The 20067-nt window shown below is 48.9% G+C and overlaps 1 protein-coding gene across 10 annotated transcripts in view; it reads right to left on the bottom strand.

The window, feature by feature from the left end:
* Positions 1 to 20067, bottom strand: part of ZC3H7B (zinc finger CCCH-type containing 7B) — a 53918-nt gene that overhangs the window by 9480 nt on the left and 24371 nt on the right. For 4 of the 10 annotated variants that reach the window (XM_074826771.1, XM_074826762.1, XM_074826763.1 and 1 more), the window contains exons 9-18: positions 19674 to 19933; positions 18407 to 18755; positions 17347 to 17459; positions 16304 to 16466; positions 16056 to 16217; positions 15001 to 15206; positions 11031 to 11131; positions 10163 to 10344; positions 6411 to 6496; positions 873 to 1006 (exon numbers count right to left, since the gene is read on the bottom strand). In XM_074826771.1, the coding sequence (XP_074682872.1) occupies positions 873 to 1006; positions 6411 to 6496; positions 10163 to 10344; positions 11031 to 11131; positions 15001 to 15206; positions 16056 to 16217; positions 16304 to 16466; positions 17347 to 17459; positions 18407 to 18755; positions 19674 to 19933 (1756 nt within the window). The remainder of the gene's footprint in view (positions 1 to 872; positions 1007 to 6410; positions 6497 to 10162; positions 10345 to 11030; positions 11132 to 15000; positions 15207 to 16055; positions 16218 to 16303; positions 16467 to 17346; positions 17460 to 18406; positions 18756 to 19673; positions 19934 to 20067) is intronic. The other 6 variants (XM_074826765.1, XM_074826772.1, XM_074826764.1 and 3 more) reach the window with 5 other exon arrangements.

The raw sequence follows: 20067 nt of genomic DNA, 5'->3' as shown, positions 1-20067 counted from the left end.
CTGTCTTATGAACAGGTGCCAGGAAGTATTAATTCTCCTGCAGCACCAGCAAGCGATCACCAGAAGATACTCTGGGAAAAACCCCCAGCTCTATTCAGCAGCTGCACAAAGAGGTGTTATCCTTCCCATTCCAGGAAGTGATCCTCACCTGCTCACCTCCTCCAGCAACTCCTGCTTCTGACACTTTTTCCTCAAAGGTCTTGCATTTGCAATAGGATGCCGGACTGTGCCTTTGTGGCTTGTGTTATGGGAAGTGAAGTCCTATAAAACCTTACATCCTATCCTGCCAGGCTGCCTGCGTTAAGAGGTGCCACACTTTCCATGTTGGAAAGTCACCTAATGGTGACTTCCCAGCTGATATTCTTCTTCTATCACACCGAACATCCTCACGGGCCCCCAGGAGCCAGGAGGTGCAAACAGACAAGACATGTCAGAGAACAGCAATCAAAGCAATGAAAAAGCCAAGGAAATTAATTTGAAAGGAAGCAGAATACCTTGAATCATTGCTAATAGTGACCTGACAGATGTTTGCAAACAACTAGAAGTATAAACAAGTGCAGAAGAGAACTATCTTAGTGACCTTGCTAAGAAGAAATGATAGCAACTGGGAAAAAAGGGAATTGTGGGAGCTGAACTGCACGCACCAAAACAGTCTGCACAATGCTGTCAGCAAATACAAACAGTAGAGAAGAGAGCTGGAAACTGGAAAACAGCTATCTGCAATGCTTGCTATAGTGACAAACACCCTGAGCAGTGAGAGGCTGCTAAGAAACCTACAGCCTCTTCCAAAGAGATGAAGCCCAGGTGAAGGTAAGAGGAGAAATCCCTGCCCTTGAGGAGGGGTGGGGAAAAGAGAAGGTTGCATTGCTCACCAGTGGCGGGCTTTGGCACTACAGTACTTGAGGTCTTTATCTGGCTCCACCAGCTGCCCATTCCTCCAGCACTGGCCACACACAAATTTCATCTGGAGGTCAAAGGTGCTTGACGTGGGAGCCCGGGGAGAAGCCTGGGGAAAAGAACCACAGCCTCAGGCAAACAGAGCCAAAATGCACCCCCCAAACTGCCACGGAGACACTGGTGGCTCCCTGCGTGCCCACGTGCCAGCAACAAGCCAGATTAAACCAGAAACAGCCTGGCTCTCCTTTGCCAGTGTTAGCTGGTGGCCCATTGAGATACCAGACAGGAGCAAAACCACCACTTGCTACAGCATGATTTCATGGGCTTTGACGTCTGGACGAAAGCACAGTCAGCTTCAAGCACTGACCAGGCCTGGTTGTGAAACCTCTGCAGCATATCTCCACGTACAGACAAGCTCTGCGAGACCTGCCCCAGTTCTTAATGCCCACTTCCCTGCAGGGAGGGCAACGCCTGTTGCCCGCGCTACCCATGGCGAGAGCTCAGCCGCACAGCCAAGAGAGCCCCCTTGGGAGGAGGCCAGGCTGTGCCACAGTGCAGGACCCCCCACTCCAGCTGTTGGACCAAGAGGCTCATGTCACATCTAGCATTTGACACACTGACGTCAGAGCTGGGTCCTCTTGTTAATACCCTTCAAAGCCATTTCTGGGCAGGTTTCCATCTCTCCCAGCTCCTTTGCACCAGGCCTCACAGGCAGTTAATCATGATCTCTGGACAGAGGTACAACCGTCAATTCACAGATTTCATATCCTCTCAGCCACTTAACTTCATTGGCCTTCTACCTGTCTCCTCAAGAAGGCTCTTTTGGGATTATGACTAACAGATTGTGGAGGGAAAAAAAATTGAGTCAGTCCCATATCATCACTGCCTTGTGTTTCCTGAGCAAATCTCTGGAAAGCCGTTTACACTTTGTACCACCACTGGAAGACATGAGGCTGGTGTCTCCAGTTCATTTCCAAACCAAAGGTCACGTACCAGTAAAACAGCTCTCTGACTGCCAACCACGTAAGCAGCCCACCCCCACTGCCATGCCTTGACTTCTAACCCTGAGCATCTAATAAGGAGCAGACAGGCAACCCACCACCCCAAGGAGCAGGCTGCTGCCAGCAATTGATTAACAGTAGCGTGGACCCTATGCGCCTCCCTTGGCAAAGGGAAAACAGGTGGTGCAGAATCAAAGCATCTCCCAGGAAACGCCACGTAAGCTATCGACTACCACTCTGCATCCTCCAGACCCAGTCTTTCACAGAAGCAGAGCTGACACATGAAGGGTTCTCCATCACTGTGAAAAACTGACCGGAGACCTGACCTTTGCCTGTGCTGACTACAAGAGGCCATCACTGCTCTGGATGTCCCAGCAAAAGGACCCCTCCAGAGAACCATCATTTCTCTTGAAAAGCAGCGGCAATTCTGGCCTACCCACCCACAGGGCAGCCTTTCTGGTGGCATCCAGCACGGGACTTGTTCATCTGTCAGCTTTCATCAGTGTTGGTGACCACCTAGAGCACATCAAAGTGTCTAGCTGCAGGATGAGCAGGGTCGAGACCTGGGATATCACAGAAGGCAGTAAGGTGCCTCCCTCTCAGATGTGTGGCCTTTGAACAGTAGTTTTAATCTTTACTTGGTCTCCAAAGGAAATTATGCCACAGTTCACCACCGACTGAACAAACCTATAGGCCTAAAGTAACAAAATGGCACTGCTGGCATATTCCCTTTCATCAGCCCAATGTTATCTGCTCTACTTTCCTCCAGGCGACAGATCTCTCAGCACAGACAGGAAGCTTGTCTCAAATCTACTGACCCAGGAAAAAGTAAAACTGAGTAGCTCCAGAAGACACAATAGATTAAAGAAAATGTTTCTCAGGTAATTCTGGTGATCTGGGCTGATTTTTCCACAAATTCTTAACCAAAAGAAGCCCTTTGCATTTCTTCATCAGAGTCATGCAAACTGCTGGTCAATCCAGTGGGCATGTATGCTCCCAGGGGATTAGAAGTCAAGCAAAAAATCAAAGCTGCTGCTGTTGCTGCTACATGACTGTATTTGTAAAGGCAAGACACATACCTGGCAGGCTGCTGATAACCAACAGTGTGGAAATTAGTATCACATGAGGCTCTAGCAGTGAAGCCAGGCAAAAGTGCCTCGGGCTGTGGCACCACCCCTTGCTATGAAGCCAGACAATATAGTGTTAGCTATGCACCATGGCAACCAAATAAATAAATGCCTTTGGAACGACAGCTCTCCACTTCAGGCTTTGCAGAAAGCAACAGTCCCAGCACGGCCACTTGTGTCTCCCAACTTCAGGAACCCCTCTCAGTGACACTGAAATACTCTCTGGAGGAGTCACATGCTTTGGGGACTATATGAAGAGCCCAGGTTACTCAACCACCTAAATGAGTAAGCCGTACTTAGGTACAAGTACCCCTTATTAGAGACTTTCTTTTCCTCTCCATGCTTAAATTTCTGAAGCCAGTTTTTATGGGGGTTCTGCAGCTGGCTAGTGGAGTAGAAACAGAATAGCCCTTGAAAACCAGAAAAAAATTAGGGCTAAAACCCCTCAGTTCCTAGGGATGTGATGGCAGGACACCCAGCTACCTGTAACGGTCTCTCCTGCTGACTGTCTCTTCAATCTGAAGCAAATGGGTTTACTCCTACAGCAGCCTCTATGGGACCAAATCTGTGGGACCAAGGGCGAGATCCCTGACAGGTGTTTAGCAAGCAGTGTATCTTCATCTTCCACTTCTTGTTAAGTCTCCTGACCTGCATCGTCACAGCTGCTGGGTCTCTGTATGCTGCCTGCCTCTTTTCTCCACAACTGGATAGCCCCAGCCACTAACTGAGTCCAACTGGCAGCTGTGACAAAACTGCAGCAAAATCCCTGGGAGTGACTTTGCTTCCGCTGACCAGAGGGCGCCGGGGTGGGTGTGGATCACACAGGATGGTGGGAAGGAGGGGTCTGCTTTTACAGCACTCCTGGGAAGTTGTCTTTGCCAGGCAGCCAACTTCGAAAGCTGGAAGGACGCTGAGAAAACTCTGAGTCACGTTAGCCTGCTTGGATGGGAGAAAATAATAGCAAAAGTAAACATCTCTCAACAGATATGTTAGTTCTGCCCCCGGGGTCTTCGACAGCAAGCCAGTGTCTCATCCTGGAGCACAGCCCTCTGGCTGAGCACGTGCTGATGCCAAAGCCGAGGTCTGCAAACACTTGCGTCTGACTGACTTGACTCTGCCTCCCTGCACAGTGCCAATGCCAGGCTACCAATCCCTACGGACAACTGATGGTGCTGCTGGTAAGCATTTTCGGACTGTACCAACAAGGCTGCTGCTTTGCCTCCGCACAAATTGATGTCCTGGAAGGGTGGAGGGTACAGTCCAGCTTTGCAGCAGGCATTTGCAGGGCACAACCAGACTTTGCCATTGGCCATCAGCCCTAACACTGTCCACAGGGCCCAGAAAATGTAGCTCTCTGCCCATCCCCTAACAGCTGATGTAGCTGGCACTGGCATTTCTTCTCCTGATCCTCTGCCCCCTGCAAGCCCCAACAGCCAGAAACAAAACCTTCACTCAGCACCCAGATCCCACATGCTTCAGAGGACGTGCTCTGACCAAGCCCACTGAACAACTTGTTCTTCCAGCAGCAGCACCTTCAGACAAAGGTGAATTTGAAGCTGCGAAGGCTTACAGGAAAACAGCTGTCCATCTATCTTCTTTTTATCTGCAGATTATGTACAGAGAATGACAAGACAGAGCTTTCTGGAAGATGCAGGCAGATCCACAGCAGGCGGGACAGAACCAGTCACTAGACTTCACTCTCCATGGGGCAGGGATTGGTGATATAAACCCAACTACTGTCACAAACTGCTGAAAATTTACACTTAGTTTTCTGCACTGTGGAAATGCAGGCAGCTGCCTCTGTCCCCACACCAGGTAGAAGGAGATCATAGCCAGATCTGTCTGCAGGGACCATTCAGATCCAGACTCACTTCTCATATAATACAGCCTGTAGGAACTTGTCCTCTCAGCTTACTGAGAGTCTAGAACATATTCCTTAAGCAAGTCAGACAGCTTTGGGAACTAGAGACCTTGGTTACCCTGGACTGCTGCTTCCCATTGCCCTCCCCCAGCCATTTCAGACCACAACAGCAGAACAGGCTGCACAGGTATGTTGCTGAGCATCTCCTCAAAGATGGCTCCATCTCATGCAGCATAACCAGTACATAGGTAGACACAGAGACCGTAAGCATAAGTGCAGTAACCTACATCTTTCCTGTTGGGCTAACCCATCGCCATCAGACCTGCTTTTCCCCAGCATCAGTGCCCTACAGCCTTCAGAACACTTCTGCTGGCCCGTAACCTAGCCAAATAAAAAAGCTGGTACACACCACGTGAGTGACTCAGATCCCTTTCCTACAAAACACGTCCTTCTCAGGGTGCTCACAGGCTGCACTCGCTGCTGGTCTCTGCAGAGGGACTCCTAGGTGAGAGGTACCAAACAAAAGTGAAGCACCCTTGCTCTGACAGTAGAGCACAGACCAAGGGGTGGTGAGCTCAGGCCTCCACAAGGGGAAAGAAATCTGTCAAGTGGGAACAAAAAGGATTCACAACACTTTCCCCCACCATTTTGCCAGGGAGAGAATTGCTCCTACTCCTAGAGCTTGCTAGGAGGTATGAAGTTTCTCAGCCCATCAGACATATCTTCCAAAAGTAATTAAAGAACAAAAAACTTCCTGTTCTAATGGCAAAACTGCTTTAGTTCAACTTCAGGGCTGGGCTGGGAATTGTCCTCACTGGGTGGGCTCTGCTCCTACACCCCTTGGGTAAAAAAAAAAAGAGGTAAGGCAGCACCACCCTTGCCAACAGGTTGGAAGAAAGCAAACAAAGAGGTGCCATTTGCTTATAACACACCTCTCCAGAGAAAGCTCTTGGCAGTGCTAGAGGGTGCAGCCAGAGGCACCTTCTCCCACACTGAGAGACTGGTGGCACAAAGAGAGGCAAAGCTCACAGCCTCCTGGCAAAGTGCCACCAAGATCTCTGCCCAGCTTCAACAGCACCTGAGCTGCAAGTTCCACCCACTTCTGTGTTTAGAGCAGTCCTGTGGGTCATGACTCATTTCTTAGAGTCCTTCGAACTGCCATATCGTCCCTTGGCCACTAAAGGGCAGCAGGACACCTTTGGTCCCCACTCTGTGTGGCCACAGTCTCCAACGTCTCCCAGTTTCACCAGCAAGGTGTCACAGAAAACACCACTCTCTGTGCGTTGCCCTCCCTGCTCTGGAGGCTTTACCCCACCACTGAACAGAGCAGATAACAATGCTGCAAAACAAGGCACAAAGCTCATTGCTACCACTGCAACCAGGAAAGCTCTCAGCTGTCCTCCTCCTCAACGGCCAGCCTGGTCTGCCTGGGACCTGTCAGGCAGAGCAGTGGGAGGAAAAGAGAAAGTGCTGGAACAGTTGGGAGCAAAACCAGGCTGCAAGCCCTAGATGCACCTTACTTACCATGCTGTTGGCTGGTTTGCTGGCATGTGCCTCCATCTGCTGCCAGTACTTCTTTGATTCCTGCACGATATCTTCATGGGTCATTCCTGGGAACAAAAGGAGACAGGACTGAGCTACCGTGCTTTGGCCAAAAGAAGAGAGGGAGGGAAGGGTTACAGGACTTCCTACGTTGGGGCTTAGTAACACCTGTGTGGCTGACAGCTCCCAACACTCCCACCAGTAATGTCAGGTCATGGGTTGTGAGGGGACCCACCACAGAATGTATTTAAGCATAGGCTAAGGAAGCTCCTCTCTTCACACAAGCCAAATGAAAGGGGAACAGTTCAGTCTCCTGGGCTCAGGCAGACCTGGCGTTCTGCTTAGGCTGTCTGCAAAGGACCCAGATGCTGCCTCCAAGATGATGATTCTTGACTAACGGTCATGACCTTTCCAAGGCTGTCCCCCAACAACGTATGAACAGATCCTACCCAAGGCCCTGAAGACAATGCTTTGTTACTGTTGATCTACTGTATATTGGAGTTTTTGCCACTAGCTTGGAAGATCACATCTAGCATCTCCAAGACCTCAGAAGTCTCACCAAATCCCTGCCGGGATTAATTAGCCTGTTACACACTTCAAGTTGTGGAGGCCGCCCATCAATCAATAGGCGAAGTGGAAAGTTGAATTTCAACACAAACTCCAAGCACAACCAAGGTAGCAAGGAAAGACTAGCTAAGGACAGTGGCTAGTATGTAACCAGCAAGGAAAGATCTGCAAGGTTTCAGGAATCAGAAGTGCAATATCAAACAACAAGAAGAAGGGTTCGTCAGACCTTATCTAAGGAATCAGCTCCTGATCAACTCAGGTGGTGAGGGAACAGCCTCTGCCAGCATCAACCAGCTATATGGGTGCTACAATTCGCAGACCACTAAACAGCAGGAGAAAGTATGTAAGAGTAGGAACTGTCCAGTCAATGTGAGGACTCTGTTACAAAAAAGCCACGTTATTTAAGTGCTATAAAGACCCATGATAGCTGCCAAAACAAACTGAAGCAAGTATCTTACAATGACCAGCTGACTGCAACAAGTGGGGTGCTGAGGATGGCCTTGATGCAGCACCCCCAGCACAGAGAGTTTGCAAAACTGCTTGCTTTGCTTTTGCCTACAGCTTTTATTATTGAAGTGAGGTGTTCTTCAGGCATGCCACAGGGGCATGATCTTTGATCTGGGAGTCATGATGTTTCAGAACTTAAGGGCCAGCAAACACAATTTTTCATCTCAGCTTAGGCTGTGAGTAACTTTGGTAAGTCACAGCACTCCTGACCCCAGGTTCCCCATCTGTGATTTCAGCTGTCCAGGCGCTTGCCAGGCAACAATACTGCTGTTTGTACAGGGCTTGGACAGGATGAGAAGTATTCAGGGAACTTTCCCATTCTTCAAGAACATTTGTTCAGGCCTCCAAAATGGCAGCTGCTGCATAGCTGGTACTACTTCCAGGTCAGAGCTGTTCGTGGACTTTCTTCTTCTTAACCATTAATCCCAGAAGAAACTGCGCACAGTTAGAAAAACTGCAACTCCCTCTTCTGTGTCCAAGTATTCCAGGGCTGGACACAACATTGATCTGTACTTCGGGGACAAGAACTGTAAAGCTGGGAAAACCACAGCAAAAAGTTGACGTGCTGCACTGGACCTGGCAGAGAAAGGGCCAAAGCAGCTCCCATCTTCTCCATTCTGCACACCTGCAGTGATCCTCAGGGTGCAGAACCAACAGGAGAAGCATATACAGCTCTTGTCAGAAGACTGAATTTCAAATTAAGTTCTTAGCAAGTGACTGCCTTCTTCCAGTCCCAGCAATCTGACCTAACTCAACAACATGGTCTAGAAATGTGGTGGTTAGGAAAAAAACCCATCCCAAATATGAAAGGATGTTTTCCAACACACCAGCTCTCCAAAGCATGAACGGTCCCAAAAAGATGATCTGGGAACCAGAAGGCCCATGTGTTGATTACTTATAACATTTCAGCATCTTTCACAACATCATTAGTGAGGACAAAGACTCTGTGATTTCCACTGATGGAAGAAAATAGCAAGATATGTCTGTGAAAAGCCACAGTGAACAAGAAAACAGTCCTGCCTGTCCACATTTTGGGAACCTTTACTCCACTAATACAATCCTTTATCCCCATGAACATAATCACAAGCTCTGTAAAAGCTCAAATGGCTGTGAAATGCAACAGCCCACTGATTTCAAATGCAAGCTTCTATGGATGATGCTCCCTTCCTATTCTTGCCAAGCAAACAGTACCCAAATCAAACTCTCTGCTCCAAAGCTAAAGCATTCCCAGAGAATGACAACAACTACCTGTCACCTCTGTTTCCATAACAAGGGCTACACTTAAGAGAGGTAATAACCTACCACTCCAGGAAGGCAAACTCACAAGGACAACAGGCTCACAGAAAAAAAAACCCAAAAACCAAAAAGATGATGCATCTCCCATTGTTGGAAAAGATGGGAATAAGCACAAGGCTTACTGACCACCTCTGCAGCTAAACTCATGGCTTGTTTCACCTCCTCAACCTTCCCTTTGGAAATCACTTCTTCAAGTAAAGAAGTCAAGAAGCAAAAATCAATCTAACCATTTCTTCTACAGGCCGAAGAGGAAGGAATAGGGAGGAAGGGAACAAAGAAAATTTTTCTGAAAAAAAACACCAACAGAAATAAACCAACCATGGGGTGGGGAAAAGAGCAAGATGCTTGAATATTAGAGTGTTCAAAATACTACAGTCACTATCATAAGCATGTAGGGCAGCAATGGTGGCATATGGCTCACAGGCAACATGCTGTCTTAGAAACTCTGGTGGAGTAATTTTTTAATTTCCTTTGGCCACAAGTAAGTGAGGCCAAACGGCATTCCCCACAGTGTGCTACTTGTTCATCACTGTCCCTCATGAGCCAAGCCAAAGCCAAGGACTGCACTGAACAAATGACAGGCGCTTGAAGAATAAATTAAAGAAGTTGCCCCCAATTACAACAAAGAACGGTGAGAAACATCCATAATGTGTTTCCTCTCTGAAGTACTCCCAATTACCAAGCTAGGTCCTGCGCTAACCAAGACCCTGTGGTGAAAAAAGATGTAGGTAGCATTGTGGGCATATCACCATCTACTCCGTTAACAGGAGAGCACCAAGAGAAACCCTCCAACATGTCAGAGAGTGCCAGATGTGGCAGTGACCTGAATATAATTTCTCCAATAACCTCTTCAGAGGCATGTCATCAAATCCTTTTTGGGAAACACCAAGTATCTTGCCATTTCCCACTGTTTGTGAATTTGTTTAGAGAAACTGGAGATGCACAGCCTTCCTTTATATAACTACTTTGTCACCTGCGCATGCTGCCATTCTCACTGCACCAGATGCTCACTCAGGGGCCCAATTGCTATTTAGGGTCTTGCACAGGATTTAAGCACCAAAACACCTCTGGGGATTCAGCCCTACCTAATAATCATTTCAACTTATGCAGCTGGTCCCAGGGTAAAGGCTTCCTGGTCTGCCAACTTCAGTAGCACATATAAAGGGACAAGGGCCAAATCATCTCAGAGAACACCTTGGCCCTCTTTTCTGTGTCCCTGAGGAGACAGAGTAAGTACATGCACAAGTGAGTGACAACTTCTCAGTACTCCAAAATCACCCTCTTCTCCTCTCAGCTGGCCCTGGGTACACACTGGGGGAAACTTGGGTGTATACAACACCAACCCTGCACCAAGTCACACCCACCTGAATACTGCTGCAGCAGCCAGACCTTGAGCTCAATGAAACTATGAGCGAAGTGACAGCTGTCCTCACGCAGGCAGCCGTAACGCACCTCATGTCGGCACACATCGAACTGGAAGTGCTCCTGGAACTGGCGGATCTTGGAGTATTTCAGGGAGGTGGAACGCACGATGTGAACCAGACACCTGCAGCCAGGCCAGAGAAATATGAAGCAACAGAGGATCAAATCTTCACCCTCTCCTCCTTATACGTGACTTTCAGACATTTGACTGGGCAGGCAAAGGACACAGAAAATCAACTCTGGGAGAGGCAGACTCCCACTGGGAAAACCAACCCCCTACCCTCCCACCCCATTGACCCCAGGTAGGTATTTTCAACCTCCTCAGTCCATGGGTGATGCTCTGCTTAAGTTCAGAGATCAGACATTTCAAAATATGCAGCAAAGATACCAACTCCTCTGGTTCAGCAAGTCCCTAAGTCTCAGGTTGCCAGGAACCAGAAGGGGTTGTATTACTGTGTACTTGACATGTTTCTTATACTTGTTTTCCTAAACATTCATTACCAGCCAGTCAGAGGCAGGATCCTGAGCTAGAGGATCTTTGGTTTGACCTTTAAGTAAAGGCCAAACTCAAAGGCAAATTAAGTCCATGGAAAGCTTAGACTGACTCCAAAGGGCTTTGCTGATGCCTGAAATCCCTCAGCACCAGGAGCAAACACACAGGGTGAAGCACACAGTGCTATTTATCATCCTTTGAGCTGCTATGACTGGAACCCACAGGGAGGAACCAGAGAAAGAGACCAGGGCCCTGGAGTTAAACTGGCTGGACTTGTAAGAGATTGCTCCCATCAGCACAAAAAAATGTTCACTCACTTGTTGTCATGGAAACTGTGTTTGGCAGAAAGGTTGGAGCAGACAGATGGTGTGTCCTTGGTCCCTTTGCTGATAATCCGGGGTTTGCTGTCAAAGCAAATCTGAGAAGAGAAAAATTAGCATGCTGGGAAAATCTTAGAGAGCAGTGAACCTGAGCCACTTCACTTGGAAGGGGAAGAAGAACCAGAGCCAGCCTATTCTAATGTTCAAAGTTAGAAGAAGCCTGGTGAAAACTTTGTGGTCGGGCTTTAAAATAAAGCAAGCGAATTTTTAGAAAAGCTTCTGGACAACATTTTTTGGCTTATTCTCAAGAGTACTTTTCCATTGTGGTTGGAAAAATTTTGATCAGAGCCACATATTCTTTCCCAGTTAGCCAACAGAGCAAGAACAAGGGGGAAATGGTGGGGAGAAATAAAAGAACAGCCAGCTCACAGCAAAGAGCATGTCCCTTTACATGTACCACTGGCAGTGTGGGGAACTCTCTGCTGCAGAGCATCAAGTTGGTACAAGCCAATCCTTAACTGACTGACTCAGTAGCTCAGCACAGACATCCAGTGGGAATTTGTTGCATTATGGGGTTCTGATTTCTAAAGTAGCTGGGGCTAAATTACAATTCAAAGCAACATCTCAAGACAGATGAAGAGACCGGTGATCCCATGAGGCTCTGTGCACCTGGGTCAGGTGCAGGGCTAAGGAGGAAAACTGCTTCTCCTTTCTCCTACGCAGCTGGGAGCAGGGCACTGGCTGGGACATATAGAATCACAAAATCATTTAGGTCGGAAAAGACCTTTAACCTTCCCCCATCATACACACTGCTGTTCAGGTAGTTACCTTAGCATAGTCTGGGGGTACTACCAGGGAATCCCCTGGTCTCCAGAAGAAACCAGAATGGAGATGCCTGAGAGGAGTCCTGGGGAGCTACTGAGCATGGAACTGCCTCCAACATGAACAAAACTCTTCAGGTAACTGCCTAGGAGTTGAATGTGTCTTCTACCCAAGATTTCAGCTGTTTCCAGGGAAGTCAGAAACAGTCCTGGAGCTGCCTGGGAGAGGTTCCGGGGAGCTACAGGGTATCGACCTGCCTCCAACATGGACAAAACGCCTTCACTAGCAACCTTAGAGGAGTCTGGGGCTGCTACTTGAGAATTCATCCATCCCCAGAGGAGGCCAAAATAGTCCTGGAGATGCCTGAGAGGAGTCCTGGGGAGCTACCAGGCATGGACCCGAGTCCTACATGAAGAAAACTTTTCAGGTAACTGCTGAGGAGAAGTCTGCAGCTGCTACCCAGGATATTCAGACGTCTCCAGGGAAGGTCAAAACACTCCCAGCCATAAACCTAACACTGCCAAGTCCACCACTAAAACATGTCCCTAAGCACCACATCTACACGTCTTCTAAATACCTCCAGGGATGGTGACTCAACCACTTCCTTGGCATGTTTGACAGCCTTTTTGGTGAACAAATTTTTCCTAATATCCAAACTAAACCTCCCCTGTTGCAACTTGAGGCCATTTCCTCTTGTCCTATCACTTGCTACTTGGGAGAAGAGACTGACACCCACCTCACTACAACCTCCTTTCAGGTAGTTGTAGAGAGCGATAAGGTCTCCCCTGAGCCTCCTTTTCTCCCCCCAGTTCCCTCAGCCGCTCCTCATAAGACACGTGCTCTAGACCCTTGGACTTGGTCCAGCACCTCAATGTCTTTCTTGTAGTGAGGGGCCCAAAACTGAACACAGTAATCAAGGTGCAGCCTCACCAGTGCCGAGTACAGGGGGACAATCACCTCCCTAGTCCTGCTGGCCGCGCTATTTCTGATACAAGCCAGGATGCTATTGGCCTTCTTGGCCACCTGGGCACATGGCCAGCTCATATTCAGCCGGCTGTCGACCAACACCCCCAGGTCCTTCTCTGACTGGCAGCTCTCCAGCCACTCCTCCCCAAGCCTGTAGCGCTGCTGGGGGTTGTTGTGACCCAAGTGCAGGACCCGGCACTCAGCCTTGTTGAACCTCATGCAGCTGGCCTCAGCACATCGATCCAGCTGGTCCAGATCCCTCTGTAGAGCCTTCCTACCCTCAAGCAGATCATCACTCCTGCCCAACTTAGTGTTACCTTCAAACTTATTGAGGGTGCACTCGATCCCCTCGTCCAGATCATTGATAAAGACATTAAACAGAACTGGCCCCAGTACTGAGCCCTGGGGAACACCACTTGTGACCAACTGCCAACTGGATTTAACTCCATTCCCCAAAACTCTTTGGGCCCGGCCAGCCAGCCAGTTTTTTTACCCAGCGAGCAGTACACCTGTCCAAGCCATAAGCAGTCAGTTTCTCTAGGAGAATGCTGGGGGAAACAGTGTCAAAGGCCTTACTAAAGTCTAGGTACACAACATCCACAGCCTTTCCCTCATCCACTCAGCAAGTCACTTTGTCACAGAAGGAGATCAGGTTAGCCAAGCAGGACCTGCCTTTCATAAACCCATGCTGACTGGGCCTGATCACCTGGTTGTCACACACATGACTTTCCCTGGCACTGTGGTCAGACTGACAGGCCTATAGTTCCCCACATCCTCCTTCCAGCCCTTCTTGTAGATGGGCGTCACATTTGCTAACCTCCAGTCAACTGGGCCATCCTGTTAGCCAGGACTGATGATAAATGATGGAAAGTGGCTCGGTGAGCACTTCCGCCAGCTCTGTCAGTACCCTTGGGTGGATCCCATATGGCCCCATAGACTTGTGTCTGTCTAAGTGGTATAGCAGATTGCTAACCATTTCCCCTTGGATTATGGGGTCTTGATACTGCTCCCTGTCCCCGTCTTCCAGCTCAGGGGGCTGGCTATCCTGAGAACAACTGGTCTTACTATTAAAGACTGAGGCAAAGAAGGCATTAAGTACCTCAGCCTTTTCCTCATCCTTTGTCACTATGTTTCCCCCGCATCCAATAAAGGATGGAGATTCTCCTTAGTCCTCCTTTTGTTGCTAACGTATTTATAGAAACATTTTTTATTGTCTTTTATGGCAGTAGCCAGATTAAGTTCTAGTTGGGCTTTGGCCCTTCTAATTTTCTCCCTGTGTCACTTCACGACATCCTTGTAGTTCTCGTGAATTGTCTGCCCTTTCTTCTAAAGGTATAAACTCTCCTTTTTATTCTGAGTTCCAGCCAGGCAGGTCTTCTTCCCCACCAACTCATCTTTTGGCACATGGGGACAGCCTGTTCCTAAGCCTTTAAGATTTCCTTCTTGAACAATGTGCAGCCTTCCTGGACTCCTCTTCCCTTCAGAACTGCCTCCCAAGGGACTCTGTCAAACAGGCCACAGTCTGCCATCCAGAAGTCCAAGGTGGCAGTTCTGCTGACCCACCTCCTTACTTCTCCAGGAATCAAAACCTATCATTTTGTGACTGCTATGCCCAAGAGGGCCTCCAACCATCACATTACCCACAAGCAGGGTGCCTTCCCTAGTTGGCTCACTTACCAGCTGTGTCAGGAAGTTATCTTCCACACACTCCAATGAACCTCCTAGACTGTGTTCTCTCTGCTGTACTGTATTTCCAGCAGACATCTGGTAAGCTGAAGTCCTCCACAAGAACAAGGGCTAGGGATTGTAAGACTTCTCCCAGCTGCTTACAGGATATTTTGTCTGCCTCTTCATCCTGGTTGGGTGGTCTATAACAGACTCCCACCATGATATCTGCCTTGTTGGCCTTCCTCCTGATTTCTACCCATAAACGCCCAACCCTATCATCACCATCATTAAGATCTAGACAGTCAAAATGCTCCCTAACATACAAGGCTACCCCATTGCCTCTCCGTCCTTCCTTAACCCTTCTGAAGAGTTTATAGCTATCCATCATAGCACTTCAGTTGTGTAGTCATCCCATCGTGTTTCCGTGATGGCAACTATCAACAAATCAATGGTCCAGATACATACTGAGGAGACGATGAAGGGTGCATGCTCCCTCCCACCAGCTCTGTACCTCACAGAGAAAGGTGAAGATGCCCTGATGTTCCTTGAGGAGCTTGGCAATGGTGAGGCTGCTCTGTTTGATCCCACCTAGTGGGTCAAAGAGGAGGTCACGGTTGAGGGTCCCCTTCCTCTCCTCCGTCCACACGTCGATCTCTTCCTGGTGGTACGCGAAGGTGCAGTTATCCCCGTACTTACAGTCCTGCTTGTTAAGCATATCTACAAAGCAACAAACAGCACACACCACCACAGAGGGAGGGCGGCCCAGTCAGAAACTAAACTCTCTCTTGTCTCCTCCCACTGCCCACACCTCACAAGGAGCTGAAAGCAAGAAAACACCAAGTTAAAGAAAAAAGAAGACATCTCCCCCCAAGTTTGTCTACACCAAGACATTCAGAAAAGTTAATGCAAACTACTGATTGGTGACAATCTGAAGTAATGCTGTCTGTTGTAGAACCCATCTCAAAATGGAGGCCTGATTTAATTCAGTGTCTGGCCAGGGACAGACCACAACTGAACCAATCTCTTTTAAAGCCAACCCAGATTAAGTTCTCCTAGTGTCCCAGCACTAAGAAGCCCTGTTATCTCGGCTCTTGCAATCTCCCCACCTCATTAGGTACTTTGTAACAACACTACCTCAGGGACCAGTCCACTCACATTGCCTGCACATATGGAGGGATGGGCTGAAGCAAAGGAGCAGGCAGAAAGAACTTTTCCCTAGGCAGAACCATAGCCCTGCCATGGGGCTGCTGGGTGGAGTGGGACTAATGCAGGCACATGTACAGATGGCAGGTTCTCAGCAAAGCCCATGTCAACGGGGCAGCTCTGAGTGCTTGGCTGTGCACAGCACTTCATTATGCCTTTGTAACTCTTCTGCTCCACCACTTTAAAAGTTGCCTGCTCTCCCCAGCATGGGAGCTCATTGCCTTTCAATGAGCCTCCCAGTCCATGGGCTACTGATGGGACATGAAGACCCCAAAGACAGCAGGTGATACCAATTGCAAGTCCCCTCCCAACCTCTGTACAGCACCCTCCCAGCCACCAACAGCCCTATCCTCTCCAGATCACCTTTGCACAGGTAATAGGATCCTACAAAGTTGGTTTTAGTTGGGCGAGGACGGATCCTCTTCCAGGTCTTGTCTTCCGAGTTCTTCAGCCTGCCCAGCAGGATGTCCCGCTTGCACTTGTGCTCCAAGCCTTCCCGATAAGTGTAATCACCAGCCTTGGGCCCTGCAGGAGAGAATAATCCCATCAGCCCAGAAAAAGGCAAACCCTAGCCCATGCCAGCACTCTGGGTGGCAGAGCAAATGCATCACCTGTTTTGGGGTAGCAGATATGACATGCTTGTTTGAAGACGTGAGTAGATGCCAGGGGGTTCTTCACCAGTAGGGCTGTGTTCGGCATTACTGGTTCCGGCTGGGACAGCAGGTGCTCGGTGACTTTGGGCACAGCTGGGTGACTCACTCCACCAAGGCTGACCTAAGTGAAAACACACGTACTTCTCTTTTCAGCTCTGCAACCACATGGCTAAGAAACCTCTCTAATCCCTTGCTCCAGTCCAGTCTCTCAAAAACCTTCCTCATTTCCTCTCTCATCAAAATGTTCACATCTGAAACTACATTTCCAAAAGAGTTGCACGCAAACTTTTCAAGGATAACAAACAGCGCATTATGTTCACTTCAAAGACAGGCCCCTTTCTCTCTTGGTAAGGGACCTCAGTTTTCTATCATGAGCCACAGAACAAAATGCCCCCATCACTCCTTCCCACTCCTTCCATCACGACCAACTCTGCATTTGAAGACTCTCAAATCAACCCTATCCCAACCTGGGAAAAAAACAAACCACTTATCAGTGAGTCTTCAGGGAGCAGATTAATCTGAGGACAAAGACTTGGCTCCGATTGAGATAACAGGGTTAGCAGGATGCCAGGAATTTAAGAATATTTTTTGTTCCAAGCTTGCTAACCATAGATAATCCTCCCCTTTTCCTCCAAGACTGGAAACATGAGACAGACGCAGGACAGTGTATCTGGAAAAGCCTCCTGACAGGGACAGAGAGGAGCAAAGAACCTCACTAGTTTTAAGACAAAGCTGGCTTACTCCACCCCATCCTTCTGTGTTATGTGGCTGCCAGATATAGTGGGTCACTGGCCTCCATGATCCACCATTGAGCCTACAACCTAGGTCACACCATGTTTACCACGGCAATATGCACAGTTGCAGACAAAAATGAAGATGGAACAAATGTCTTCCTACTAACTCTGGGGAAATCTTTACCTGCCTTGCCACATGGGAGGCAACACTCACTGGGGCAGGTTAAGAAGAGGGGCCCAAATTACCTACATCACCCAAGTCACTACTACCTTGGCTCCAGAGCACCTTGGGACATCAGCACGGGGAAGCGGCTCACTCACCACGGGGGATGGTTTTTGGCTGCCAGGTGGGTGTCGCAGTTCCTGAGGGCTAGTTTCTTCTGGGCAAAAGAAGGGGAAAAAAGTCCCACAAAACAAAAACAATCATTTCACTTTCAGAGGCAGTTCTGCTCACAAAAAGACAAACAAATGCTTATTAAATCCATTTGCTTTATTTATTTCATAACATTTTAGTACTTTTTTCCCCAAACCACCTGTCTAAGTCTTGGAAAAACTCCAGGAAAGGCTTCCTTGTTCCCCAAACCCTACTGAACCCAACTCTCTGTTTCTGAGCGCTGGCATTCCCAAGGTGACAACTCCAAGGTAGCCTAATGCTGAGGTGAATCTGAGTGTTCAAAGTGCTGACTGGACAATTGCTGCTCTTCTCAAAATACTTTTGCTGCCACACTGGGGACAAGTTAGCCAAGAGTAAGCCTGGCCTTCCTCCTGGGACAGAAGGGGACCTACTTTTTGCCAACCATCCTCCACAGCTTTGTTCCTTGTGACATGAGAGTGCAGTGCCCCACTCACTGCTCTGAATCCAGCGATGGGAGAGTCCCACCTTGGCCTCTATCATTCCTCCCAGCACAACCCTATATCATCTAAAACAGTCACCAGGATTTTGCTCATTTGGTCCAAAATGTCAGAGTCATTGGGGAGGGTGGAGGAATCATGTTATAGCCTAGGAAATTCTGCAAGGGAGGTGTTCTGGACACCAAGCCAGGTTTAAATCTCATTGCTCGTCATTATATACCTTTGTGTTCCTTTCTCCTCTGAGATTTCACACCATGCACATACTGGTTATCTGGGATTACACACACCTATAGCCTTTCTCATTACTCCTGAGCTAGACATATTCAGCTGCTCTGTCCAAGACATTCTACATTTGTACTCCTGTTCTGCAGCACCGGCAGACAGAGCTATATGACATGTCCACAGCACTGAAGGAAATAATTTTGGCATTCGTTCACAGGTAAAGCAGCACAAAACCCATCAGCCCCACACCTACCAATGGCAAAGGAATCCAAGGCATCCAGTGACCCTCTGCTTGTCCCAAAGGAGTCCAGAGCATCAAGCCGTGAGTCTGTGTAGGGGAGCAGATCCAGGGAATCCAGTGAATCTAAGGTGGAGCCGCCACTTCCTCCCGGCGGGGCCTCGAAGGCATCCAGGACAGAGGAGGAGGAGAGCTGCTTGGTGGGATCCATCACCAGGCCGAAGGAGGCAGGTGGCAGTGGGGTGGAGACAGGGATGTTGGTTGTCATGACTGGGGGCAGCAGTGGAGTTCCCCCCGGAAACACAGGGATCAGCTGGGGCATCTCTGTTGGCAGGTTGGTAGGAATGGTGCCCTGGACCAGAGACTTTGGGGAATCAGGAAGTGGGAGGATAAACAGCATATTAGGAACGAGGAACACAGAATGAGTGAACACAGAGAGCAACAGGCTCCCACTCAGGTGCGTGCTGTATTATCTGAAGTAAAAGAATACCCAGCAGCTCCATCTGCCTGCAGACTTCCCACAGACCATCCAATCTATCTTCACCACACACAGTCTGGACTGAGGTCCCTGAGAAGGTGTTGGGCTACCTGAGCTCATCAGTCTGCAAGGCAGAGTCCTGTGCCAGGCACTTAAACCAGCTCAGGTCAAGAAACAGTGCAGCTGAATACACAGAGAGAAGAGGTCAGGGTAATGACCACTACTTGTGGCACCTCTCCTCAGAGCTTTTTGGCTCGAGAGGAGTCCTTCATGAATATAACTATATTGCTTCCAGACCCAAGTTGTCTCACGTAACATCAGCAACACTGTCAACTAAAATTCAACATAAATATGAATACAGATTGTCTCTACAGCTCCCAGACCTGTTCAAAGAGCTCAGGCTGAATGCAGCCTGCAGAAAATACAAGGAGATCAGAGCATGCCCACTGTATAAAATACATCCATCATTCCTGCTACAGCACACTCATTTCTACTCTCAAGACTGCTTCAACTCCATGGACAGCAGAGGCCAGGGGGAAGGTGATGGCAGGGGAAGGCTATCTTGGGTACCTTTTGAGGGGCAGCTCCATGAAGTTGCACACAGCAAAGCAGGCTTGGAGGCAGGCTCTTTAGATACTAACAAGCCAGTTGCAGAAATAAAGGAAGGAATGAATGAGTTTTGCCAGAGGAATAGCTAGGAGGGAAGAGTGACAGAAAGAGAGAGAGAGGCAACATGCATATCCACGTGCTCCAAGGACCTGTTTGGAACAAGAAGCAATGGACCCATGCAGCACCCGCTCTTACTAGAGGGTAAGGTGACCCTTCGGCGAGGGAGTCCAGGAGGGAGTCCAGTTCTTCCCCAATGATGTCCCCATCTGTGAAGTCCTCCACACTCTCAGGCACTGGCAAGGACACACAGTCTGGAGATGGGAGCAAGCTGGCGGCAGGGAGCGAAGTAGGCAAGCCCTTTGCATCTGAGTCAGAGGGCAAAGGGGCCAGCCCCTCGCTCACAGGGATGGAGGCGGCCACAGGAGCTTGGAGGCACTGCAGGTCCATAGAGCAGTCTGTGATGAGGGAAAAACAGAGCCAGTCACCCAGAAGAGCCTCTTGCAGGGGCAAGCAGAGCACAGCCTGGCAAAAACAGTATTGTACAACTCCATCAAATCGCAAAAAACAATTATGCCAATTTTCTGAGAGG

This window comes from Strix aluco, chromosome 5, assembly GCF_031877795.1.
Source record: "Strix aluco isolate bStrAlu1 chromosome 5, bStrAlu1.hap1, whole genome shotgun sequence".
Taxonomy (NCBI): domain Eukaryota; kingdom Metazoa; phylum Chordata; class Aves; order Strigiformes; family Strigidae; genus Strix; species Strix aluco.
The sequence above is the reverse complement of the archived record's forward strand: the minus strand, read 5'-3'. Positions and strand labels throughout refer to the sequence as shown.